General features: G+C 40.1%; 1 protein-coding gene across 1 annotated transcript in view; it reads left to right on the forward strand.

The window, feature by feature from the left end:
• The window catches only part of LOC102261892 (voltage-dependent calcium channel subunit alpha-2/delta-3-like), a gene marked incomplete at its 3' end in the record, with an annotated part of 535,527 nt that overhangs the window by 335,420 nt on the left and 174,446 nt on the right, over nt 1-25,661 (forward strand). Inside the window, exon 5 of the mRNA XM_005870310.2 lies at nt 10,319-10,378. Coding sequence (XP_005870372.2) covers nt 10,319-10,378 — 60 coding nt within the window. The remainder of the gene's footprint in view (nt 1-10,318; nt 10,379-25,661) is intronic.

Genomic DNA, 25,661 nt, shown 5'->3' on the forward strand with positions numbered 1-25,661 from the left:
CACTGTGCATAGAAATAGTATTCCTTAGCCTTGCTCATTGCCCTTGCTCACCTGAACTTCACTTGCCTGCCTTTTTGCACCCTTTTCTTCAACACCACTGACCTCCCCCCACCCCCTTACAAACCACCTGCCACTCTGTAGACACATGAGGCTCCTCTTACCTTGGAGCCTTTGCTGCTCATTCTCCCATAGTTTCCCTCGGCCACTTGGCTGACTTCCACTCATCCTATACCTCAGGCTCACTGTCACATGTATGAAACCTTCCCCACACTGGTGCCCCATGCCCTGGCAGAGTTGTATGCTCTCTGCTTTGAGTTTTCATAACACTTTAACTTCTCTGCCCTTTGGTTTCCCCATGTGTAAAGTTGGGATGATATCTGTGCTTTCCTTCATAAGACACTTGTGAGGATTAACGGGGTTAATTGACTGAATCCCTAGAACAGTTGGCACTAGGATAGGAAGTGTGAACCCCAATAATTGCGTGCTATTATCACCTTATGTCACCCCCTAGGATAGCCCATGTCACATTGCCTAATTTCATCTCCTTCCAGCTGAACTATGGATGTGTTGGTCATCTTCCTGGCCAAAGCCTCTAGCATAATTCTTCTCACATACTTAATCATCATCATCAACATTGTTGTCACCATTGACAGTAAGAAGAGCTAACATTAATGAACATTTACTATGTCCCCGCCCCTTACAAACTACCTGCCACTCTGTAGACACATGAGGCTCCTCTTACCTTGGAGCCTTTGCTGCTCATTCTCTCATAGTTTCCCTGGGCCACTTGGCTGACTTCCACTCATCCTGTACCTCAGGCTCACTGTCACATGTATGAGTCATTTGGTGCCCCATGCCCTGGCAGAGTTGTCTGCTCTCTGCTTTGAGTTTTCATAACACTTTAACTTCTCTGCCCTTTGGTTTCCCCATGTGTAAAGTTGGGATGATATCTGTGCTTTCCTTCATAAGACACTTGTGAGGATTAACGGGGTTAATTGACTGAATCCCTAGAACAGTTGGCACTAGGATAGGAAGTGTGAACCCCAATAATTGCGTGCTATTATCACCTTATGTCACCCCCTAGGATAGCCCATGTCACATTGCCTAATTTCATCTCCTTCCAGCTGAACTATGGATGTGTTGGTCATCTTCCTGGCCAAAGCCTCTAGCATAATTCTTCTCACATACTTAATCATCATCATCACCATTGTTGTCACCATTGACAGTAAGAAGAGCTAACATTAATGGACATTTACTATGTATTAAGAACTTTTGCCCAGACTATTTTCTTTAAGTAGCTGGAGCCAAAATTTAGTCAAGTTGTCTGACCCAGGGCCTGCTCTCTGGACCAATATGATATGTTCCCTCCCAAACTGAAGTTGCCTAGCAAGTATCTAGAGGCATAGATAGAAGGGAATAATGAAAAGGAAATTAAAATAGCATTTCCCCTGCATCAGATTTAAACAAAAACCCATCTTGAGTAGGTAAAGTCTGAACAGACATGGAAATTGTTCCTCATCTTTCCATGATCAAGGAGTAGGGTATATTTTTCCTTTCCTGGCTATGATTGGGGTCCAGGGGCTGGGAACTGCCTGCTACACTCGCTGGTCCTGCCACACTCACCATCCTGTCACACTCGCTGCCCTGCCACACTCTAAGTCTCACAGTGCCATCCATCAAAGGAGCTTGTGTTGGCAAACAGCTTACTCATTGTGCCTGTGCCATTCTGAGGACATCAGTCAAGCCTTTCGATACAGGCTCTTGCCTCAGTTCATTTTCAGCCTCACTGATCACAGATTTTGTTGCTGAAGCTGAGAAAGAGAGTGCTGGATTCTGAAAACCAGTCCTTAAGGAGCAGGTGCTCAGCCTCACGTTTGAGAACACAGACTTGGAGTCCTTTCCTTGGCAGCAGAATTAACTTTCATATAACCTCCATGTAACTGTGAACTTGAGGAGTTCTTCCAAGTTCTCCCATCTGAGAGCCAAGTGTGGGAGGCACAGACGCTGATGTTTCCTTGTTCCAGGCAAGCTGTGCTCTGCCTGAAAACCTTGCCTCTCCCCCTGCCCCATCGCAACAATATCTCATACTTGTGCGGAACTGGAGGAAATGTTTTGTGTGTGCATTCTCATCAAATTCACACATAGAAGATCAACTAAAGAGGATCTTTTTTTAGTTCATCAGATAAGAACATCAAGGCCCAGAGAGAACAGTTTTTGAGTTGAGCAGCTAGTGAGCTGGATGACCAGGACTCAGACCCTGTTTTGGGGCTCAGAGATGGGTCTGGTCCTACTGGGCCATAATGCTTAAAAGACCAAAAGCTTCTTGAGGGCCAAGACAAGTCATTGATCTCTGGTGTCCCACTCAGTTCTTGTTGCTGTTCTGGTTACTTCATAGACTCTCAACAAATACTTGTTAAGCTAAATTGAACAGAAGTGATGGACATGTGTCATTACCACCAGGAATGGAAACTGTCATAGGACAGACTTTCCCACCCAGACTATCATCCTCTTACCTTGGCTGTGCCTTTTCTTGTCCTGCCTGTCTTACTGTAGGCAGATGTCTCCATCTTCCTTAGGTCGTTGGACCGTACCTTCAAAGCTCCATCATTGCGGGTTCCAGTCCAAACCTCTGAGGAGGTGCTGGAAAGGTTCTAATTAAGGGCTGGGACAGAATTGTGTTCACCACCGTCAGAGCCCTCAGGGATAGATGGTTTCCAGTGTGTAAAACAAATGTTTATCCTCAAACTGATATAATGTCATAGTTGGATTCATCCTGAGCTGTCCCCTTGGGAAATGAATAACAGTTCCATTGTCCACAAAGGAACTAGGTCAGCTCAAAACTGAAGGGCCCTGAGTGGATTTTCTAAGGGTTATGGTTAAACTAGAGGCCTGGTGCACGAATTCATGCACCAGTGGGGTCCCTCGGCCTGGCCTGCAGGATCCGGCTGAAACTGGCTCTCTGACATCCCCGAGGGGTCCTGGATTGCGAGAGGGTGCAGACCAGACTGAGGGACCTCACCGGTGCACGATTGGGGCTGGGGAGGGATACGGGAGGTTGGCCAGCTGCAGAAGGACCGTGGGAGGGCTCCAGGGCATGTCTGGCCTGTCTGGCTCACTCCCAATTGGCCAGACCCCAGCAGCAAGCTCACCTACCGGTGGGAATGTCTTCCCCCTGGTGATCAGTGCACATCATAGCAACTGGTTGACTGGTCGACTGTCTGCCCCGTGGTGGTCAGCACAAGTCATAGCAAGTGGTTAAGTGGCCTTAGCATATCATTAGCATATTACACTTTGATTGGTTGAACGGCCGACCAGACACGTAACATATTAGGCTTTTATTATAATTCTATAGGATAGTCTTGATTTTGATTATCAACCCTAAACCATTCCCAGAGGGTTACCTAAGCAGAAGACCATTCTTAAAAATGCTGCATCACTGGGAAAAATTACTTTGGGCTGAAAGACAAGGTTGACTTCTTTTCCTGTCTCCTCCCCAGCTGCCTTGGCCCTTGGGCAGCCATTTCAGCAAAGTTCGTCTGTTTCCATCTCCAGAAGCTTTGCCAATGCTGCACTTTGGGCCAATGCAGCCTTAGATGTAAAGCAAGATGGCTTTGGTTTGGAAAAAGGCCATTCATGTTGATAATAGGTATTAATTTAAGCAACCTCAAATTGGTAACTGGTATCTCCAGTGGAAACAAAGATAATTTGGTATTGATTGTGATTGTGTCCTCTGATGTCGACTCCAGGCTTAGTTTGTCTTGTCAAAGGCTGGTGTAGCCTCATGTAATCTGAAAGAGGCAGGAAGGGGAGGAAGAGAGCTCCCACCCACAGAGAGATGTGTTTGCTCTATTGCTCTGTTACCTGCTTTCTCTGGAAACTTCATAGATTAGCTTTTCTAATCCACTTTGAAATGTTTGCTGTTTCTAAAGCAGAAGCAATCTTTGTGGCTTTCAGGCAGAAGGTCATTTTATACAAAATGTTCATTCGTGTGCAGCAAAGCTTATTTCTTCCGAAGGAACAAAGAAATAATGGAGGCTCCTTAAAAGTTGTTTTTCTCTAAAGAAACGATCATCTTGATAGTTGGTGAATTATATGGGTCATTTTGATTGGAATTGCAAAGTAAAAACACTTGTATGAGGAAGGATTACTAAATAACATTAAGCTCTCAGATAGGACTCCACCTGCAGTTTCAGCATTTCAGAGCAGGATTGGAAAATGAATTGGATTTCTTCTTGTCTAATTGTGTCCTTCTCTCCAGGTTATTCCTTTGCCCTGATTTCTTGCCTGATGGTCACCCAGCCAAGGCTGTGGCCTCCATGTAGGTCTCTGAGGTCCAGCTGTTTCCAGAACTTTTCTTGCCTCCAAAGCTTTGTTTACAATGTTTCCATGGGATGGAACAGTCTGTCAGCATCTTTCCTTCTGGAAGAACCTCCCATTCTCCCGTAGGGCTCAGCCTAAATGTCACTTGTGGGGAGCTTCCTAACCTACTGCCAATGTTCTTTGTCATTCATCCCTTCACATGAAAGAGCTACTTGCCTTGTGCCTCTCCCTCACCCTTCTGGAAACCACCTCCTGTTGTTTCATGGCTCATGGTGGTAGGTTCCACACTTTGCAAAATCACCATCCAGTAACTCTAGCAACAAAAGCAGCGAGGATTAATCTACACTGTTACAGAGCAATACAAACTCTATCCTCAGTGACAGAAGAAATGATAGTGTTAATTTTAATATCTTACGTTTTTGTTTTTGAGCTTCATGGTTCTTAAACTATTGTTTTCTGACCTTCATACAAGAGAAGAGTGTTTGAAATTAGTCCTGGGAACACATCCGTCTCATTTTGCCCAGATTCCTGGAGACATCTTTTGATGTGCTGATGGCATTTAATGAGGATGGAATTGTTTCATTTTGTTTTAAAGATCCACAGAGTTTGAAATCTGTGACTATGGAGAGGATACGGGTATTCTCTTTCCTCACCTCTGTAGATGGTCATCATGCAGAGGTCAAGCCTGCCAGGAACCTTGGTGCTAGGAGAGCATCAATCCCATGTACACAGTGTTGTAACTCTCATTCTATTAAATGCTAGCCCTTACGACAAAAGCCACTAAAGCCAGTGTGAGGGAAAGACGACGTGCCACACTGGGTATGCTTGTGGTGGAAATTGTTACTTCTCTTTGATCACTCCTTTGGGTTATCTTCCTTCACACTTAGCTCTTATTGATTTGGTATTAATGACAATTCAAAACTATCTCCAAGTTAATCATCACTGCAGCTTAAATCCATGTTAATGATTATAGATTTTTCCCAGTTATCCCCTTAGTGGAGTTTAAGCAGTATTTAAGAAAGAATTATGTATTCATTCTAGAAAAAAATGGCAATAAAAACCCTGGTGTGATATTAAATGTATTGTTGCAAAACATTCAATGAAAACCATTAAACATATTAAGTGCTTTGGCATTTTCCAATATTCCATTATAACTGCATTTACAAAGCAACACTTTTTAGCTTTAGCATGAGAAATAAAAATGTCTTTTTTTCGGTTTTAATATTTGTTTTGCTTTAAGAGTTTTGTCCATAATGAACCCCCCGATTTTAGGAATATTTATTGAAACTTTTCTCATTTGTACACAATTTGCTCATCATGATGGAACCAGTAGGAGTCCAGCAGTAGGTCACTGAGGCTGTGTGATTACATTTTCTATCTCCTCCCACGCTCATGGCATCTTCCCAGCGTTCCTCCTAGAAAGCCAGAATGACCAGGAACAAAAAGATGAAATACAAACAGAACAAAAGATCATTTTCTTCTTCTGATTCAATTTTCACTTTGACCTGGTGTCCTATTTCCCCCTGCTGGACCATGACAGGAAGTTTGACCTCTATGATGTCTTTAAATTTAGTCTTTATTCCAGTGTTTTGGGAGAGGAGATGGAAGACAGCATTCTGTAGTGTTGTAGGGATAATGTGGGGTCGTTGGAACAAGAGATAAGATGCGATTTTAAATGAAATGCTTTAATATCCCTGCTATTCACCTAGGCCAGTGGTTCTCAACCTTGGCTGCACATTAGAATCATCTGGGAATCTTTTTAAAATCCTGATTTCTGGGCCTCATCCTCCGGAAATTCTGTTTCTTTGTTATGGGGTGGGGCCACACAGGGTCAGCACCAACACTGGGGAAGCTGTGGGGCCAGGGAGACGTCCCAGCAGTGAGGACTGAGGGTGGGGGGTGGGGCCACAACATTAACAAAGAAACAGAATTTCTGGAGGATGAGGCCCAGAAATCAGGATTTTAAAAAGATTCCCAGGTGATTCTAATGTGCAGCCAAGGTTGAGAACCACTGCCCTAGGCAGTTGTGATTTCACAGTAGCTATAAATACTGTCCATGGTCCATGACCTCTAGCATTTGTTATTTATAAAGGTAGCTTCTGTTTATACTTATTTAACTAAAAAGGAAGAGTAATTTAGAAATATAAAAGTCAATGAAATGTACATCAACTCATGAATTAAAACATTGTGCATTTAGGTGCTTTGTTCCAATCCCAGGGTGTGTATTACATTTACATTGAATAAGGAAATTTTCAGCATTAAAAGGAGAGGGGAGAATTTGGCATTAAAGGTGCTGTGGACAAAACTTTTGTTTTTCCTTCCTTCACAGCACACTTTTGAATACTAGTCTTTAAAGCCATTTTTATTTCCAGTGTTCAGTTTTAATTAAAAACCACAGTCGCAATTCTATAGCCCTTCTGCACAACCAAAAGGGGAATTCATGCAAGAGAAAATTAACTTATTATTATTAAAAGCACACTGCCTTTCTAATAGACATAATAGAATAACAGTTTTCCTCAGGCTTGGTGGCAGCTTTTTATATAATAACTAAAATATTAGCACATTTAAATTGATTTTTTGTACCTGCAGGTGATAATTAAACTTATTTTTAAAGCACACTTAATTTGAATTAGATGATAGAGATATTTGTGCAGGAAAGAGACATTTTAAGCTTTTTATTTACTGGCAAGCATCAGAGTTGAAGTTGAGTTGTCTTGATTTTTAAAACATTATTGATTTTATAGAAAGAGGAAATGTTCTACTCATTTATGCATTTGTTGGTTGATTCCTGTATGTGCCCTGACCAGGGATTGAACCTTCAATTTTGGCATATTAGGACAATGCGCTGACCAACTGAGCTACTTGGCCAGGGTGTCTTGATTTTTAAAAATGAGAACTCAATTTATTTTTATTTTATTAACAGGGGAACATCTATCCCCAGGAGTCTGTTTTAGGCAAGTTTATGACACATGATTTTCTTCTTAGGTACAATTTTTTTCACTCATTTATTTTTATGCGAGTGTTTCAGAGGAAAGATAAACAATCCTTTGTTCCTTTCAAAAGGTACACAGTTCTTGATGTCCTGCTTGTCATTACTATTGTGCACAATAGCTGAGCCTATTCTTGGGGTTTCCCCAGGAAATCTCTCATAAAATATAAGCCTGTCTCCCACCGGCATCAGGGCGCAGTCGGGATAACCCCATAGTTTATTGCAGAAGGGTATATCCTTTCAAAGAGCTCTGTTCCAAAGTACTTATTTGTTTCACATGGGAAAACGATATGTATAGTTGACTATCTTTTCCTGAGTCTTATTTCCTAAGCTTTGCAGTGAGTGTGATCGGAAATATCATTGTGATAAATGAAGAAGCCATGCAGCAACCTAACTTGAAAATGAGCATTAAACTGGTCGAAGGGTTCAGATTCTCTTGTACTCACTGCTCCACACAGAGAGCAGTATTCTGGCTTATCTCAGTGATTAGTACAATTTTATTGAATTGTTTCCAGTGTGTTACCTGTTTGTACACCATGTCTTGCATTGTAGTATTTGTGGTTTAAATACATTTTATGTTATGTTATATTTGGACATGTTATAAGGTATGTATGATATACATTAACATACAAACACAAATATAAGTAAAATGCTATATAATAAATGCATTTTACGCTATACTCTGTCATAATTTCTATTTGCCTATCATTTCCATCTTGTTCTCTTACTTGTTGGTCCTATACTGCTTTTGTGTTTTTGTACATTTCCAATTCTTCACTTTTTTTCAATATTATCTGTCTCGGTCATTGTGAAATTAATTTGTTCCTATCTTTTGATCATTTGTACATTTGATGGACATTTCTGGATTCTCAGAATGCTTAGGTACCATGATAAAAACAACTTCTATGTGTTTAAGTAAATACATAATCAAAATGCATAACTTTTAGATCATGTAAATGTTCAGACATGCATAATATTTATACACATTCAATATGTAACTGATTTTTATGATACATGCATACAATTTTTAAATCTGTTACAAAGATTAAAAGAATAAGCTCTCTAGAAAACATTGATTTGATATATCACTGCCTGTCACTCATCTGTCTGAGTTCATATCGATCCATTTGCAAATTGTGTCTTGTGATCCCAGGAGGCTGACAAGCCTCATCGGCTGGGACAATTCCAAGAAAACCGCGACCCTTTGAAAGCTGACCCAATGTAAGCTTTGGGCCAACATATCCAATCTACGTAGACTGTGTCTCTTAGTTTTCTTTTCCTCTGTTTCTCCTCCTCTCCATTTTATGCCTCTCTTCTATACAGTACTTTAGTCTCATGGTGAAAATACATATGTGCACAGGTTTTGGAAAGATAAATGAGAGTTGAGACACCTTGGAGGACTGGAGGAGCTCATTCAGCAAGGCATCGGGGGTGAGGTACGATCCAGGCTAGGTGGTGTTTTTAGCCAGTGGATCAGTCACTGGCAGAGCTTGTTAACACAGGTCGCCAGGCCCACCCCCAGAGCTCCCAATTCTGCAGGACTGGATGGGGCCTGAGAAGGTGTATTTCTAACAAGCTCTCAGGTGAAACTGATGCTGCTAATGGGGGACTACATTTTGAGAACCACTGCTCCGGGGTCACCTTTTCATGTGCATAAGGTAAAGAAACGACCCAGAGAGGGAAAGGGTCTTGCCCCAAATCTCACAATTGTAGTGTGTTGCATTGCGGCTGGAGTTAGAACTCATTCTTCTGTCGCCAGCCCTGTCCTGCTTCCTGGGGGCTATTCTTCGATTGACTGACCAGAGATGGAGCAGCCCCTTTCTGACCATCTGCAGGGAGTGTGAGGAGCCAGATTGGCCCGCCCTCCCAGATTCCTGTCTGTAACAGCCGGTCTCTGGCTGGCCTATCTCTTTCCTTATATGCCCCTATGAAGAGAGAAGACTTTAGTGCTCTATACCAGAGCCCAAAGTTACCCAGTCATATTCAGACTCTTCATTTCTATGTCCAATTTAATAATCATGCATGGAACATTTGTCTGTGGATTTGTGATCATTTGGAGATTAATGTCATCATTTTTTTTTTTTAAAACATGGCCTTTTAAATTCAGGTCTCTATTATGTCAAGCGAAAGCAAGTTAAAGGTAGCATAGGCTGCAAGATTAACCAAGGGAAAAACAGGAATGGTTGCATTTTTATTTGGATCGAAAGATTTTTCTCTTAGTTCAATGAAATTTCAGTGAAATATTATTTAACTAAATGAATTTTCTGCAATATCTTCTCGTTTGCATTTTCATGGTGGGAAATAACTTACTGGCAAATTCAAATTAAAGTGAAATGATTTTGGTTGTTGAATAATTGTTAAATGGAATTTCATTAAGTTGTTTTCATAAGAATATGAAGTGGCTGAATTTAGTTGGCCAAGAAGAATAATTGTGTATTTAATTTCAGTGATTTTATTATTGGGATGAAGATTGTCAAAATGGCATTGATGTCCCATAAAATTCAAATAACTGTCACCTGATAATTACATACTGGAACTGGGTGCAGAAAAAATTGACCTTGAATGAGGCAGGCAATTAAAATCAGTAGTGTTTTCCAAAGCATTGGGGAAGTTAGTCCATTTAGAATTGAAGTCAATTCAGTTCAATAAATCTTGACTAAGGGCCTTCTCTGCCTAAGGAATGTACTTTCTAGGTAGGTCTTGGAGTCCATATCCAGCCTCAAGGGCCAGTGTCTTTTATACAAAAATGGATGTGGAACATGTGTGTCTTTATACACACATAACAATAAATATCTGTTGGAAGAATTATGGTTGAATAATGAAGGCAAAAGCTGGATTTTGACACTGATGTTACTATGTTCAGTGTCATGGGTGTAAAGGTACCAGTCACAATGAACATGATATACTCTGTCATTTGGGGGGCAACAGAGAAAACTAAGTCTTTTCACATTATAGGAATTTGGTCCAGGCCACACTTGTAACCCTTCCTGTCGCTTTCTGTCTTTTCAGCGCCTGGTGGAGGCTGCGGAAGAAGCGCACCTGAAACATGAATTCGATGCCGACTTGCAGGTACGTGATTATAGTTCGAATTAATTGTTTTCTGCCGAAGGAGAAGCACTCAGTGTACCAGGAATGCCAGGTTTCAGTGGCTGGGAAAGAAAGGCTTTGAGAGATGGCACTGAGTTGGAATAAATGTGCCTATTTTTTGATAAGGCAGGATAGGGAACCTCAACCATTGTCACCATGATAATTGCAGTGGGATGACACAAGCTCATGCATATAACCAGATTTTGATGGATTCCTCCCCAATTCCGGGGGAGTTAACCAGCCAACTGACAATAATCACCAGAGCTCTTAATGGTAAATTGATAAGATAGATAGCAGAATACAGACACTTCCTTGGCTTAAGTGATTGAAAGGAATGTTGTGATGGATCTAATGTTGAATTGATTTTAATTATATTTAAAAATTAAATCATTCACAGATGTGGGATTTGAACATCCACTTAATAAATTTCTTGTAGTAATCTCATATCTCATCATGGCATCCTGTGTCTGGTTGAGAAGGCTTTTGATGTTGTCTTGTAGAGAGAAAACATAGTAGAAGGGGCCAGTGAATTGAATAACACGTGGAGGTTCCTTTGCTTCTCTTCTGGAGTAAATTTTATCTGTATTGTTATTCCTGAGTTGTGTAGCCTCTCCTTACTTCTAGAAAAAACAGAGGGAGTAAACCTGAATCCTTAAGTCTGTGTTTTGATAGAACATAACTCTTTTAGTGGTCACAATTGGGAAATAGTGGTATATGAAAAAGATAAAGACAGAAGAAAGAAAAGATAGTGATCCCTAAGATAGGCTTTGGCTGTATCTCTGTCCCATGGGCCTACCTCTTGTCATCATTATTGTCTACATTGGTTTTCTTTTTGCCTTGTGGGTAAAAGCATGAACACTCAAATGTGGTAATTGAGGAAAGTTTAATAAGGGGAATATTTATAAATGTGTGGTAAATGAAACCAACAAGCTATAGTGTTGCACCCCAGGTCAAGCCACACTCCTGGCCTGAAGGAGCCAGGGGACAGAGAGGTTTCTAATAGCCAGAGAGTAGCTATATGGAAAGGGTACTTGATAGAGGGGTGCAGCCATGATGATCTGGCAGTTTTTGGGAAAGATACCCCAACAACAATTTCTAGCCTTCTGATCTCTTGCTGGTACCCACCATTGGCTGAATCCAACTGTCAGTATAGTTGACTTGATTCAGCCTCCTGAGGCATTGCACTGGGTGGAGAAGGGTGAAGAATAGATCTGGAGGGGAAGCAGAAAATGTCAAACCTACTATCTGGGGTTCATTTTTAGGCATAATCCCCAACATATAAAGCAAATAGAGCCTGGAATATAGCCAAGCACAAGAAGTTGCAGGGGGAGGTGGAGCTGTTCTAGTCACTGTTGGTAACATTGGAGAGGAGTGGAGAAGCCAGCCCCGGTTTCTGAGCAGAGCTGCAAGAGACAGAACAGAGAAATCAGCTGAATATAGCAAGAAGCATCGCGCTTCCTATAGCTACAACCATGTGGCGGCTCCAGGAAGATCCAGGGGCCATTTACTGGCCACGCTGACTTCAGTGTGCCTGCTCTTCAGAGGGTCTGGGCTTCCTAGAGTGGCCATGGGGGGTTTAATGGAAGCATCAGGAAGCGCCTTTGTAAGTGTGATGATTGTAAGGGTCTCTTGAATGTGTTGCCAAGGGAAATTGTCTTCCTCTTCTCAGGAGTTCCTGAGGCCTTTTCAGGAATATTCTGGTACTAAATGACAGAAGCTCATCTCAAATCAACTTAGATTATAACATTGAATAAATTAAGAAACCATGAGTCTACTCTGATAATAAACAAACAGGTAGATAAAAAGATAAATGCATAAATAAATGAGAAGGGAAGCTCTTACGATGGCATGGCAATTAATAACTATGGAAGAAATGATGGAGTTAGAAAATTATGGTATTGATTGATTGAGATAAGAATCTTCAATTGATACTAAAATTAGCAGGTAAAAGTTTGATGAAGAACAGGACATTGACAGTCTTAAAGCAACCACCCACAAATTACTCATTAATCACAAAGGAGAAAATATCAACTTTATTAGGGAAAAAGCTGGCAGACACTATCTTGAATACGTAACCAAAGTTAATGTCATCAGTGATGAGACCAAGTGACATCAGGAGCTTCCAGATATGATGACCAGGATGGATACAACAGCGCTTATGTAGGATTCTTTCACAGTGTGTCCCAAAGGTGTAGCCTTAACCTAATCATGACAAAATGTCAGAGAATCTGGACTAAGGCATATTTTACAAAGAAACTGGCTGGACAGTTCACAAAGTAACTGGTTGGACAGTTCAAAAAAGTCAAGGTCAGGAAAGACAAAGAAACATTGAGGACTTGTTCCTGAGTAAAGGACATCAAAGACACATGACAACTAAATGCAACATGAGATCCTAAGCTGGATTCTGATCCAGAAGCAAAGATGTGAATATTGACTATGCATTCGATAAATAATATTGCCTCAATGTGGACTTTCCTGATTTTGAGCCTTGTATTGTGTTTATGTAAGAGAATGTCCTTGTTCTTGGGTTTCTCTGGACTAAATATTTTGATCCATTGGTCCAATTGGAAGGAGTGAGTTTGCAGGAGGGCAAGAAAGGACTGTTTTGTAAAATCTGGTGTTTATGTCTCATAGTCAATTTTATGCCGAGACCAGTTGTCTAGTCAAGGCAGATGGGCAAGGAAAGGAATGCTTTAATTGACTTCAGGGGATTTTTATCCTTCAGCTGAGGAAACACGTTCTGTGGTTTAGCGCAACTAACCTTGAGCCGCTCTCTTTTGTCTGTCTGGAGCTGTTGTTATCTTCCCAGAGTGTTCTGACTTCCTTCCCATTATTGAAGCTTCACAATAAAACCCTGTTGTAGCACAAGCGGTTCCTTGTCAAATGCAGTGCTGTAAACACGAATGCAGCGTTGGGTCTCTCTGGAGAAAAAATAGAGGATGAGAAAGTGAGTCTCTGGAGTGTTACAGCTTTTGTTTTCTTGGGAAGCCCTGTCGTCTGTTTTGTGTGAGTACACAAGAACTATCAGAGGCTCAGTTGTGGTCTGAACACAAGAGTAGATGTTGAAATAACCAGTCAATATTGCAGAGTGTCATTCACTACCCAGACCTCAGACCTCCGTGAAATCTCTGGGTCAGAGTAAACCACGCGCTTTCGCGGAAGCCTGAAAAAGAGGGGCCTTCCAGAGAATGGATGTGCGCTGAAGAATGCCTGTCGGCTTCCATGAAGGTTTTGAAGCTGCAAAGCAGCGATGCTATTAAGCACAAGTCTGTTAACAGCTTGGGTGTCAGCCCCGTTGCTATTACTGGGGGTAGCCGGTCTGTGTACGGGCTCTGAGTTTATTGCTACGACGGTCCATTAGAGCTGATCAATTGTTAATCTGGGTTCTGCTGACCTCTTGGCAACCCCTGGCAGTGGATTGTGTATATCAAAAAAATTTCAGACTACCATCTGCTCACCGTGAAATAATGCTGAGAAGGTCCCTGCACTATTAGCTCAGTAAGAGCAAAGGGAGCTGGGAGGTTTTTGTGGAATTTCCTAAACTGTGTAACTTCATGTTATATAGTCTTAGCCCCTCTGCTCTCCCAAAACCAAAGGGGTGATACATCTGCCCGTTCTTTTACGTCAGCTTGGAGATTTTGTGCCACTGTACCTTCATGTATTTTAAAAGTGAAAATTTTGGGGTTTTTTGGTAGAATCTTTGAAAGTTATCTATCACTAGAAAGTTATGTTTCCTCTATTGCCAGCATTTTATTTTTCATTTGTCTCTCCAGAGGTTTAACACTTTCCCCAGGGGTTTATGACCTTGAAGTTGGCAGTCCCTTCTGTAAGGTCCCTAACTCTGGCATTAGATGGTTAGTGCCTAACAAAAGCTGTGTTGGGCAAAAGCAAAACGCAGCCTTTGACAGGTAGCGTGTGTGAGCAACCACAGTGCAGCATCCTCCGTAGGAAGCAGGGCTGCCCGGTTGTCACTGGCTGCAAAGCTTGTGTGGATGCTAGTGTCATCCCAGCCCCGGGGTGTCCCCCTTTAAGATGCCCTCCATGAGCCTCTGTGGGTTTTGTTATTTATTCCCTGATACCTCCATTGGGACAACTTTCAGTTATAACTGATGTCAACAGAGGCCTTGTTAAAGTGGCATCTTCCCTTTTTTAGTTTATGTTTTGAACATAGGTTTTTAATGTAAAGCACATGTGAGGTTAATGATGATTAAAAACAAAGCTTTAGAAACTGCCTTAATTATCACGCATGATTATTTTAGTGTTTCACCCTCATTATTTTGATGGCAAAATCTACCTTGGGCCTGGGGCAGTGTGGTGGGGGTGGATCCTCGCCCTGATTATCCTAGCAACTGATGGATTTCCAGAAAACTAGGTCTACACGTGCAGTATAACTCAGAGACTGTCTTCCCCCTCTTACTTTTCCTTTTTGGGTTTTTCCACCAGCGATGAAGAAGACAAAACTTTTTTTTTTTTGACAGTTTACTAAAAACTTGCTTATCTTTGAATGGCGAACATATTTACTTTGAAAACTGTCTCAGATAAGTGCCAATTGCACAGCGCTGGTGCACAGTGGGGAAAATTGTGGTTTTGAATTGTGTATCCTGCAGAAGCCTTTTCCATTACAGCATTTTCTATAGTATATTTTTCTTTGTTGTTTGTAAGTGACAGGAAAAAAAGCCTGGTGACAGTCCGAGGGGTAACGAAGTGTGAGTGGACACAAAAGGCTCTGGAATTAGAAATGGAGTTGTTGTTTTTTTTTTAAGTATTGTTATTATTTTTGCAGTTTACTTTCAATATTATTTTGTATTGGTTTCAGGTGAACAGCATAGTGGTTACACAATCATATACTTTACAAAGTGTTCCCCCTGATATTCCCAGTGCCCACCTGGCTCCCTATATAGTTATTGACTCTATTTCCTATGTGGTGACTGTAGGGAGACAGCTGATTGACTTGGTGCAGTAAAGAAGAAAGATGGGGGCCGCACCTATAGGAGAAATAACTGAGGAGAGAAGGAAAATTTCACACTCTCTGTATTAAAATCAATCTTTTTTCCTGATCTAACTATGGGGCATGCCTATTGCTTTTCTTTTTTTCTTTTCCTCTCTTTTTATCAGCTTGGCAGGGGCGGTCACATTTCTCTGCATTTTAAGATCTTACATTAGGTGTTCTTAGTTAGGACTTGCCGCTTGTCATTTATTCACAGCACTGATGTGTAAATAGTCTCTGAGGAAACTCTAGGTGTGAGCATTTTAAAATAAAAGTCATTTTTCAGTTGTTACAAACCATAGACACGCACACTATTGCTTTTGTTCATTTAGCTAGAACATTATCGCTTTGCATAAGGCCGATGCCGTGCCTTTGAGGTTTGTGTTCTTCACTTGTTTGGTGGTCACATGTTGTGCACACTGACTATTGCTCAAGCAGCTTGATCCAACAGAGAGAGCTTTGGCCTGGTGACCTGGAAATTTAGGTGCTAGTAGTGCCAGTCCCAACTGGGTCATTACATGCTCAAAGATCTGTTTCTGTGGTCTCTTTGCTCAGCTGTAAAATGGCATGCTTGTAGAATCGAGATGATTTCTAAGACCTCACCCATCTCATGTGCTGTAATTCATTCAACAGAGAGTTACCAGTGGCCTCCTATAGTCAGCACTATGCTGTGGATATGACCGTGAGCTCGGCAGATGCTGTCTTTGTTCTCACAGAGTTCACCAAATGGGAGAGATAGAGGATAAAGACATGGCAACATAAATAATTATTAGATTTTGACTATGGCAAATGACAGGAAAGAGAAGCACAGGGTATTATCACAGTGCATGACAGGAGACCTCTGCCAGTCTGGGGTTCCAAGCTACATTGGAGAAAATCCCTGAAGAGCTCCCTTGATTGAGGGAGATTCTAGGTTCACCTCCACCACAGTTAGAAGAAGTCTCCCCAGACACAGGGAATCCATATTATCTTTATTTTCCCTAAGTGAAAAATTAAAATGATTTTATCTACATAATAATTTTGATAATCTATAAAGATACTTTATTTTTGCCTTTTATGATGCTTATTACTTCCTAACCTGTTAATTTTATACCTGTAAGTGTCCTTTTTTAAAAATTTAACATTATGCAGAACTCAGTACATGTTAGGGCCTCTTGTAGGTTGGGGGTGACCCTTATCCTCCAGGAAAATACTAATCTACCTTTTCAGTTTAATTTTATTTTTTTGGATACAGCACAGACTGGTTTATTTGATATTTATACAACACATAGTGGATGTTGTAGTCTATGGGCAAGGAATCACCTCAAGTAACTATATGGATAGTACACTTGAATTCAGTCTTGATCTAGAAGAGGAGTTTGCAAACTATAGCCCTTGGGTCAAATCCAGCCCAGTACCTGATTTTGTAAATGAAGTTTTATTGGAATAACGCCATGCCCATTTATTTATATCTTGTCCTGGCTTCTTTTGAGCTGCAATGGGGAAATTGAGTAGTTGTGACCTTTACGGTAAGGCCTCTAGAGCCTCAAGTATTTACTATCTGAATCTTTTGCTTTTGGGGCCAGTCTGCCTTTTGGTGCTAAGCTACCTTTTGGTGCTAATCTACTTTTAAAAAATATGTTGTTTCAGTTGGTGCTTTAAGGATTAAAATAAGCATCTGTAACTTAAGTGTACAGTGTATCTAGACTTCGTGTGTCAAGTACCATTTTACCTGAAATAAGAACTTTACAACAGTGTAATTCCATTTACCACCATCCTTTGTGGTATTGTCATACTATTTTACTTCTATATGTTATAAACACTATAGTAAAACGTTATTTTTATTTTGTTTTATTTTTTTCTTTAAACGTCCATATCATAAAACATTAATTGTGAAATAAGATAGTACTATATTTACCCAGACGTTTATTATTTCTGGTACTCTTCCTTCCTATAGATGAGAAGTTCCTCTGTTATAATTTCTCTTCAGCCTGAAGAACCTCTTTTAGCATTTTAACATTTACAGGTTCAGTAGCAACAACTATTTTTCAGCTTCTGTTTATTTAAATCTATCTTTATTTTACCCTCATTTTTGAAGGATGATTTTGCTGGATATAGAATTTTTACTTGACAGTTTTATTTTTTCTTTTAGCACTTTGAAGATATAATCCCATTCTCTTCTGTGCTTTAATGCTTCTGATGAAATGTCAACTGTCATTCTTTTCTTTGTTTCTCTGAATGCAGTGTATCATTGTTCTCTGCTGCTTTCAAGATTTTTCTCCTTATCTTTGATTTTCAGTAAACTATAAAGTATGATAAGTTAAAGATGTTCCTAGATGTGATTTTCTTTGTACTTATTCTGCTTTGAGTTTGCCAAGATTCTTTTTTTTAAAATATATTTTATTGATTTTTTTTACAGAGAGGAAGGGAAAGGGATAGAGAGTTAGAAACATCGATGAGAGAGAAACATCGATCAGCTGCCTCCTGCACACCCCCTACTGGGGATATGCCCGCAACCAAGGTACATGCCCCCGACCGGAATCGAACCTGGGACCCTTCAGTCTGCAGGCCGACGCTCTATCCACTGAGCCAAACCAGTTAGGGCAAGTTTGCCAAGATTCTTGAATATTCTCACCATATTTGAAAATTTTTAAGTAATTATTTTCTCAAAATCTTACCTATTTCTCTTTATATTTTCTTCTGACTCTTAAGTTGTATCTATGTTGGATTGCTTAATATTATCCCACAGGTCTATGTTCTATTAATTGGTCTCCAAGTTTACTAACCCTTTCTTCTGTAATCTCCAATCTGCTGTTAAACACATCCAGTCAATATTTTATTTTATATATTATACTTTTAGTTCTAGAATTTTTATTCAACTTTTTATACTCTCCATTTCCTCCTGAAATTCCCCTTATGTGCAACAGTCATATTCATGTTTTATTTTAAGCCCTTGAACATATCTACAATAGTTTTTTTTAATTCCTTCTCTGCTAATTCTAGCACCTGGGTCATGTTTGTATTGTTAACTGCTTTCTTCTTTTGAAGTAACTTTTTGAAATTTACTTTTTTGCTTCTTCACATACCTACTTATTTTTTGTTGTATAATGGACATTGTGGTTATTCTGACTGATTTTTATAAATTTCCTTATTGTAACTTAGTATTGGTTGATCCATATAGTAGGTATTTTAAAAAACACCAAATTTATTGAATCTGATTATATTGGTATTAAGAAACCGTTATTAAAGAGATGAAAAGAAAATAATCATAAACCATACATAACAGGGCAGCCTGCAGTGATTTGATCTTCTGCATTACTTAAGCTGTGAGTACAATATTGTCTTCTTTGTTCCAAAAGAACCATACAAGGCCATCTTCCAGCTGAAAGAAAGAAAAAAATGAATTTTTAAAATGGAATCTTGAAATGTAAACATTGTTTCTCAAAAGTTTATAATTTCTACAGGTTAATTATATTAGAACCATTCAGATAAAGGTATTGATATTAACAAATTTAAAGACAAAAGTGCAAGAGCTCCACCAAAGAACTTGTATGCATAGATGTATAATCCATAGACACAGATGATAGGGTGGTAAAGGCCTGGGGAATGGGCACAGGGGTGGGCCAGAAGAGGTCAATGGGGAGAAAAAGGGGACATATGTAATACTTTGAAGGCCTGGGGAATGGGGGCAGGGGTGGGCCAGAAGAGGACAATGGGGAAAAAAAAGGAGACATATGTAATACTTTCAACAATAAAGATTTAACAAAATAAAAATAAAGACAAAAGTGCAATTTTATAGCAATGATAATTGTTTTGGTTTTCTTTGCATATTCATCTTACTTTACAGTTCAGAAAGAAATAATGGCATTACTTATTCTTCCAAAGTTACCTTTTATGCACCTCTACAACATTCCCACATTAGCAACCCTCTTTTTAGAGGTTCTTTAAAAAGACCCTTTTTTTAAACAGGTGTGAGTTTAGAAACTCTGGGTCACTTATCTCTAATTTCATCAATAATGAACAACCTAGTGTTTTCCTCATTGTCCTCAAATTTCTTGTTACAACATTCTGTATCATGAATGTGCATACTCAATTTGAAGGCAATGCTTGTTATTGAATTCTGAATGATTGCTTTAGAAAGCACTTTCTTTCCTACCAAAAAGTCATTGGTTCTTATGAGGTCTTGGATTTCTTAATTGGGCTTTCTCAAAGCTGGGAATATTTATTTTAAATAAATATTTGTTTAAAACACATTTGTTTTAAATAATATATTTTAAACACAATAAAAACCACAAATTCAAAATTTATTAAATATTCCAATTAAGAAATACTTTTTATGTTCAGTTTTATTGTTTTCATGTGCACAGTGTGATTCTGGCGTTTCAGACCACAGCCAGGTTGGAATGGGGCATTTTGGGACACCAGACAATGTTTGCATATCTACATTCATTAAGTAAACAGTTAGTGGTTCCATTAATCATAATATTCAGAGTCCCATGGTACATTTCCAGAAACTGTAGTGTCTTTCATTAAGATGGCTGACCACAGAGGTCACAGGCAGCCCCAGAAATTGCATGAGGATCTTTCTGCAGCAACATTTGAAAACAATGGAAATGCCTTTCAGTTGCTGATTTTTCAACTGAGGATCTTGTGATCTAGGGATTTGCCAACTGGTATTGAATTCTTTAAACTTGAATCTGATGGCAATCCAGAAAGTACACAACTCAACAAGAAATTCCCTAACCTCGATTTAAGCTTATTATTAAAGTACCTGATACATACACAGATGAATTAACTCTTACTTTTTCTACTTTCAGGTTTGTTTGTGATACAGGCTTTCATAATATATACATAGCTCCAAGCACACACCTTTGATATGATAATCCTAATTCTTTCATTTAAAAATTCTTTCACGAGTAACGATTTTAGGACATTTCTCTTTGTTGGCTAATGAGCACTAATAGATTTTGGTAACAATGATAAGAGTAATAGGTGGTGTTATAAAAAATGTATTAAGTGCAGGCAGTGGCTTAAGTGCTCCACAGGCACTATGTCATTTATTCTTCTCCTCACAATCCTGTGAGATGTGCACTGTTATTATCTCCGTCTTACATATGGAGAAACTGAAGATTGAGAGGCCATATGCTGGGCCCAGGGTCATACAACGGTGGGTGGAATGAGTCAGAATTTACAACCGTGTTTATCTGGCTCCAAAGACCAATAAGTTACATTGGCTCATGGAACTACAACATTGATCTTAATTTGCACTGGACAAAATCTTATAGGGAAATAAATTTCAGTTATCATAGCTTTATTTAAAAGGTCTATCAAATACTTCAAAATGAAATTTTCCAGAATCGTAAATTCTGACCCAGATATCTATGAAATTAAAAAAGCTCAATAAAATACAATGATTCAGTGGAAATGATTACACATCAGTTTACTGATATTATTAGAAACATGTATAAGAGAAACAGTCCCTCATTTGGCAATTGGATCCGTCCTCTAAATACAGTAACACAACTAGGTTTAAGAATAAGATCTGAACTCCCCACGTCCCTTATGGAGCACTGTGTAACCTAACCTGCCCAGCATTACGTGTGGATGAATAGCCACCTCCAACTCTTTCCTTCCTGCCTGTGCTCCTGTCTCACTCCCCCCCAATAAGATGTATTTGTTTATTTTCCTGTCTTCTCCAGCAAAACATAAGCTCCACAAGAGTAGGCACATGACAACTAGTCAGATGTCCACAGATATTTGCTAAAATTAATCGAAATGTGTAATGGTGATACAATACTAAGACCCACAGTCGATCACCAGAGTTGTGCATTGTTAGTAACCCAGGAAGCTGATTCTTTCTTAAAAGAAATACTTATGCTTTACCAGAAGAGATGCAATTTTTGCAGTAATAATCAAAGTCGTTTTCATATACTAATGGCAGCCTTTTAGTGGAACAGTTGGCTTTTGCTGTTACTTGCAGTAAATTAAAATATTTGCTCATTTTTCTCATCCAAATGATATGTTTCTGCCCTTTAATATGTAGTTACAAATATATGAACATACTAATTAATTATGAACAAGATAATTATGTTTACTTAAAACGATATTAAATAAATAGCTATTTAGTTATTTGTATGGAAAGAGACATGTTTATAGAGAAAACATCTTTAAAATTAGAAAGGAGAAAAATTAGACGGGAAACAGCTCTTGCAACTCGGATTCCCCTCTTGAGCAGGTTCACACTCACTTCCCAGCCTCCATTGCCAGAGCTGGGGATTCTGTGTGTCTGTGGCAGGGGGGGCCTCTTAGATACAAATGGGAGTTTGGAGGGAGATACAATCAGGCTCTGAAAACGAGTATTAGACAGCAAAAATGGGTGTGCATTGGGGTCCTATCTAAATGTTGTATCTAACAGAAAGTGAACTACTTTCATGATCATCTCCTTAGAATATCTTTAAATGCCATCCTGTCAGCCTCTCATGGAAAATCCTGGAATTTACATTCCTCTTGCTCATAGAGAAACAAAACAACATCAACATAAACAAACAACCTTGAAAAAAGTCCTTTCTCTTGCTGGTAGTCATTAACAGAAGGAAAAAAAAGAATGACTTTTCTCCTTGGAGTATCACATTGGTAGCCAGGTGCCTTGAAGTTTTGCTAGCCCTCTATCTGACCTTGGGAAAGTCATGTTCCTTTTAGATTTCATGTTCCCTCAGGTAAGTGAGGGTGGGACTAAGGGATGTTCCTCCCTGACCCAGATCAAAGTCTCTGATGTGGTGATTTGTTTTTGTAGAGAGAGAACAGTTATTTTCCCAGAGGGGTTGCACTCATTTTTTTTTAGGAAATCCAGCAACTTATACAGACATAGCATTGTCCTAAGGGAAACATCTCTGAGAGTGAAATTCTTTTTCTATTCTTTTCTCCCTCAAGACAGATATAAACTTCCTACTTTAATACTGAAAAAGGGAAACTTCAAGGAAAGATTGATTGATTGGATCACTCATAGACTCTCCTCCTGGTAAATAATTTTATCAGTTTAGATTGAAAGGTATTCTTATGAATAATAAAGGACATTTGTGTGTGTGTGTGTGTGCATGTGTGTGTGTGTGATGTTGAGAACATAACTGGAACTGCAATAACTTGTTTTACTCCAAACCTTAGTTTGCTGTATAGTTAAAGAAATTCAGAACCAAATTAAACCTTTGCTTTGACTTATTTGGAAGTGATTATGTCATGCCTATAAGTGTATTCTTAATTTATCTTTTTTCCTAAAAGGTTTCAGGTGACAGGACATACAGCCACCATGAAAATATTTTTTTTCCTGGTTTTTAAAGCTCTTTGTCACCTTGTTTTACATGAGACTGGCTGACATGTAGAGGTTGATCTGATTAAAAAGGAGCAAGACTGGAGAGGGAGAGGAGGAGAAATTACAGCTTCATAGTAATATTTTCTGAAACCCAGGTCAAGAGAAAAGTGGGCCACAGACAGCTTTTGTCTGGTCATAATGGTCCTTTGATTACAAGGAAATAAAAGAGGATTTCTTATGTCTGATTATTCTGCTGATTAACATTCTGGATGAGGTAGATATTAGCTGTTGAAAGAACATCTTCTGAAGACAGAAAAACACAGATTTAAATACTGGCTCTTTTTTTCTTCACATTTCTTAGCTCGTTGGAGTCTCCGGTTCTTCTTCGTGTTATTAAGATGGCAATGCTGTTCCTGTAAGGGTGTCAGGCTTCCCCGGGCTTCTTTAGCTTCATGAAGTATTTAACACTGTTGGAGAAGATGACCCCAGTTGGGCCTTATCCTTATTTTGGCCAACTCTCTTGCAACACAGAGGGATTGATTCCGTTTATAATTGCATACTTAGCCTCTGCCTCCTTTGAGGACTGTGAGCTCCTTGAGGCAGGGACCACATCTGCTTTTCGGTGTCATGACTGGGGCTTAGGCACACAGCTGGCACTCAATATATACTCAAGGAAGGACTGAATGACTGAAGGAAAAAATGAAGGATCATCTCAAGATTTAGACACCCATTAGGAAGGAGGTTAAAAGCAGTCTTGGCCAAAGAGAAAAATAATACAATGCCGCTAGCAGAATTGATGGTAACTTCACAGCTGGAAGGCTGTCCAGCCTGGGAATCTGAGGGGGCACAGGAGTGGATGTTTCTTGTCCACAGAGGGGCTGACTCTAACCAACTTTGGCCTCACCTGCCTTCTCCTGGCCACTAGCAGAATTGATGATAACTTCGCAGCTGGAAGGCTGTCCCGCCTGGGAATCTGAGGGGGCGCAGGAGTGAGTGTTTCTTGTCCACAGAGGGGCTGAACTCTAACCAACTTTGGCCGCACCTGCCTTCTCCTGGGGGGGGAGGGTGACCTTGAGAGAGGCTCCTATCGAAGACCTGGAGCAACTTCCCTTTGGAATCGTCAGCCAGTTGGGGAGCGCTAGGCCAGCCAATTCTTCCATTTGGTTTCATTGTTGTTTTAAACTTTATGTGTCAGAGGAAGAGCACGAACAAGAGGCTGCTGCTAGGACATAGTTTATATTCCTCTTCTAATTTCATTAATGGCTTTCAAGAAAATCTCTCGTAACTGCCTTAAGCATTCTGTCTTCATTATGAAATACCAGCCATTTATTCTATTCTACAGTTCTTTTTGGCTTTGTGTGCCAATTTTTTCTGCGACCTTCTGACTTACAGGGACACTGAACTGTAGGCAGGTGGTTCAAGAGGCACACCCTTCCGTGTAAATATCCAGAAACACCACCACGCTCTTGGAAATGACTTAGCAAGACGGATGTCTGGAGTCTGGGTTCTATTCATTCAATTCAAAGACACCATTAGCTATTAGTAAAATCAGTGAAGTCCTCTTTGGTTTGGGGCCATCTTAGTTGTACTTTACAGATCTCATATGCCCAATCCCAAGGGCAGGGTTTGACCTTGAATCTCAGTCACATCCCAGCCAGGTTCACACCCTGTCTCAGGTCATGATTTGAGAGGAGTTACAGGATCTTGATTCAGCATTACAAGGTGTGCCTTAAACTTGAGGCTATCAGGTGAGGTAGGATTTTGAGGGCTATGACTATCTCATGTAATCCAGGCACCAATCTGGTGGTGGTGGGGTTTGTACTATATTATTGTCCTCACTTCAGGAGTGATGAAACTGACATTCATGTAGGTTAAATAAAATATCCCAAGTCACATGGAAGGATGTGGCAGAACTAAGATGAGAAATTAACTGGCTTTAGTTCCATGAACAGCACTTAAATATTACACTTTCCAGAAAGCAGACTTTGTTTGTAAATGTTTATTTCCCAGGTCTTTCTTTGACCTGGTATTGATGGGTGATTGGAAGTTGTAATGAATTTGAAAAGCAGTCAATCAGTTGAGCCAGGTTGGTGGTGTTCTTATTTTCTTGCACATGGGGCTACACAGCGCCTGCTGCACTAGATGCTATCCCTGTGTCTCCTGAGTCACCCTTTACAATCCATATGATATTCTGCCAGGAGGCGGGTGCTCTGCTCCCAGATGAAGCAAGAGGCACCTTTGGCGAGGTGACCATGCAGTGAGCTTGCTGGTGGTGTGTGGGAACATCTGTAATCTGAAGCACTTTTATACCAAGGACCCTGATTGATTTATTGATTAATTATTTTTCTTGAATTTACCTGCAAAGAAAAAGAGTCTAGAATGTTCTCCTGAGACTGGCGGCAGCAGGCAGGGAGCCGGTAACAACTGGAGGAGCCTGGCACAGCCAGTCAGACACGCAGAGCTCTCTTTGCTTCCTTGCTCTGCCTTTTGTTCTATTGCCTTTCAGTTTAATCGACTAAAGACAGGAAAAGGGCGGAGCAGGTGACACCTCTCTTGAGCAAGGAGGGCCCTGGGGTCCATTGGGGGTGTTTGTTGATGAGATTCACGTTATTGTTTTAATCCTCACCCGAGGATATTTTTCCAATTGATTTCTAAAGAGGGTGGAAAGGAGGGAGGAGGTGGGGAGAGAGAAACATCCACATGAGAGAAACACATTGATTGGTTGCCTCCCACACTTGTCCCTACCGGGGCTGGGGAACCTGCAACCAAGGTACATGCCTTGACTGGGAATCGAACCCGTAACCCTTCGGTCCGAGGGCTGATGCTCTAACCCAGCGGTTCTCAACCTGTGGGTCTCGACCCCTTTGGGGGTTGAACAACCCTTTCACAGGGGTCGCCTAAGACAATCGGAAAACACATATATAATTACATATTGTTTTTGTGATTAATCACTATGCTTTAATTATGTTCAATTTGTAACAATGAAAATACAT

This window comes from Myotis brandtii, unplaced genomic scaffold (assembly GCF_000412655.1).
Source record: "Myotis brandtii unplaced genomic scaffold, ASM41265v1 scaffold316, whole genome shotgun sequence".
NCBI classification, from domain to species: domain Eukaryota; kingdom Metazoa; phylum Chordata; class Mammalia; order Chiroptera; family Vespertilionidae; genus Myotis; species Myotis brandtii.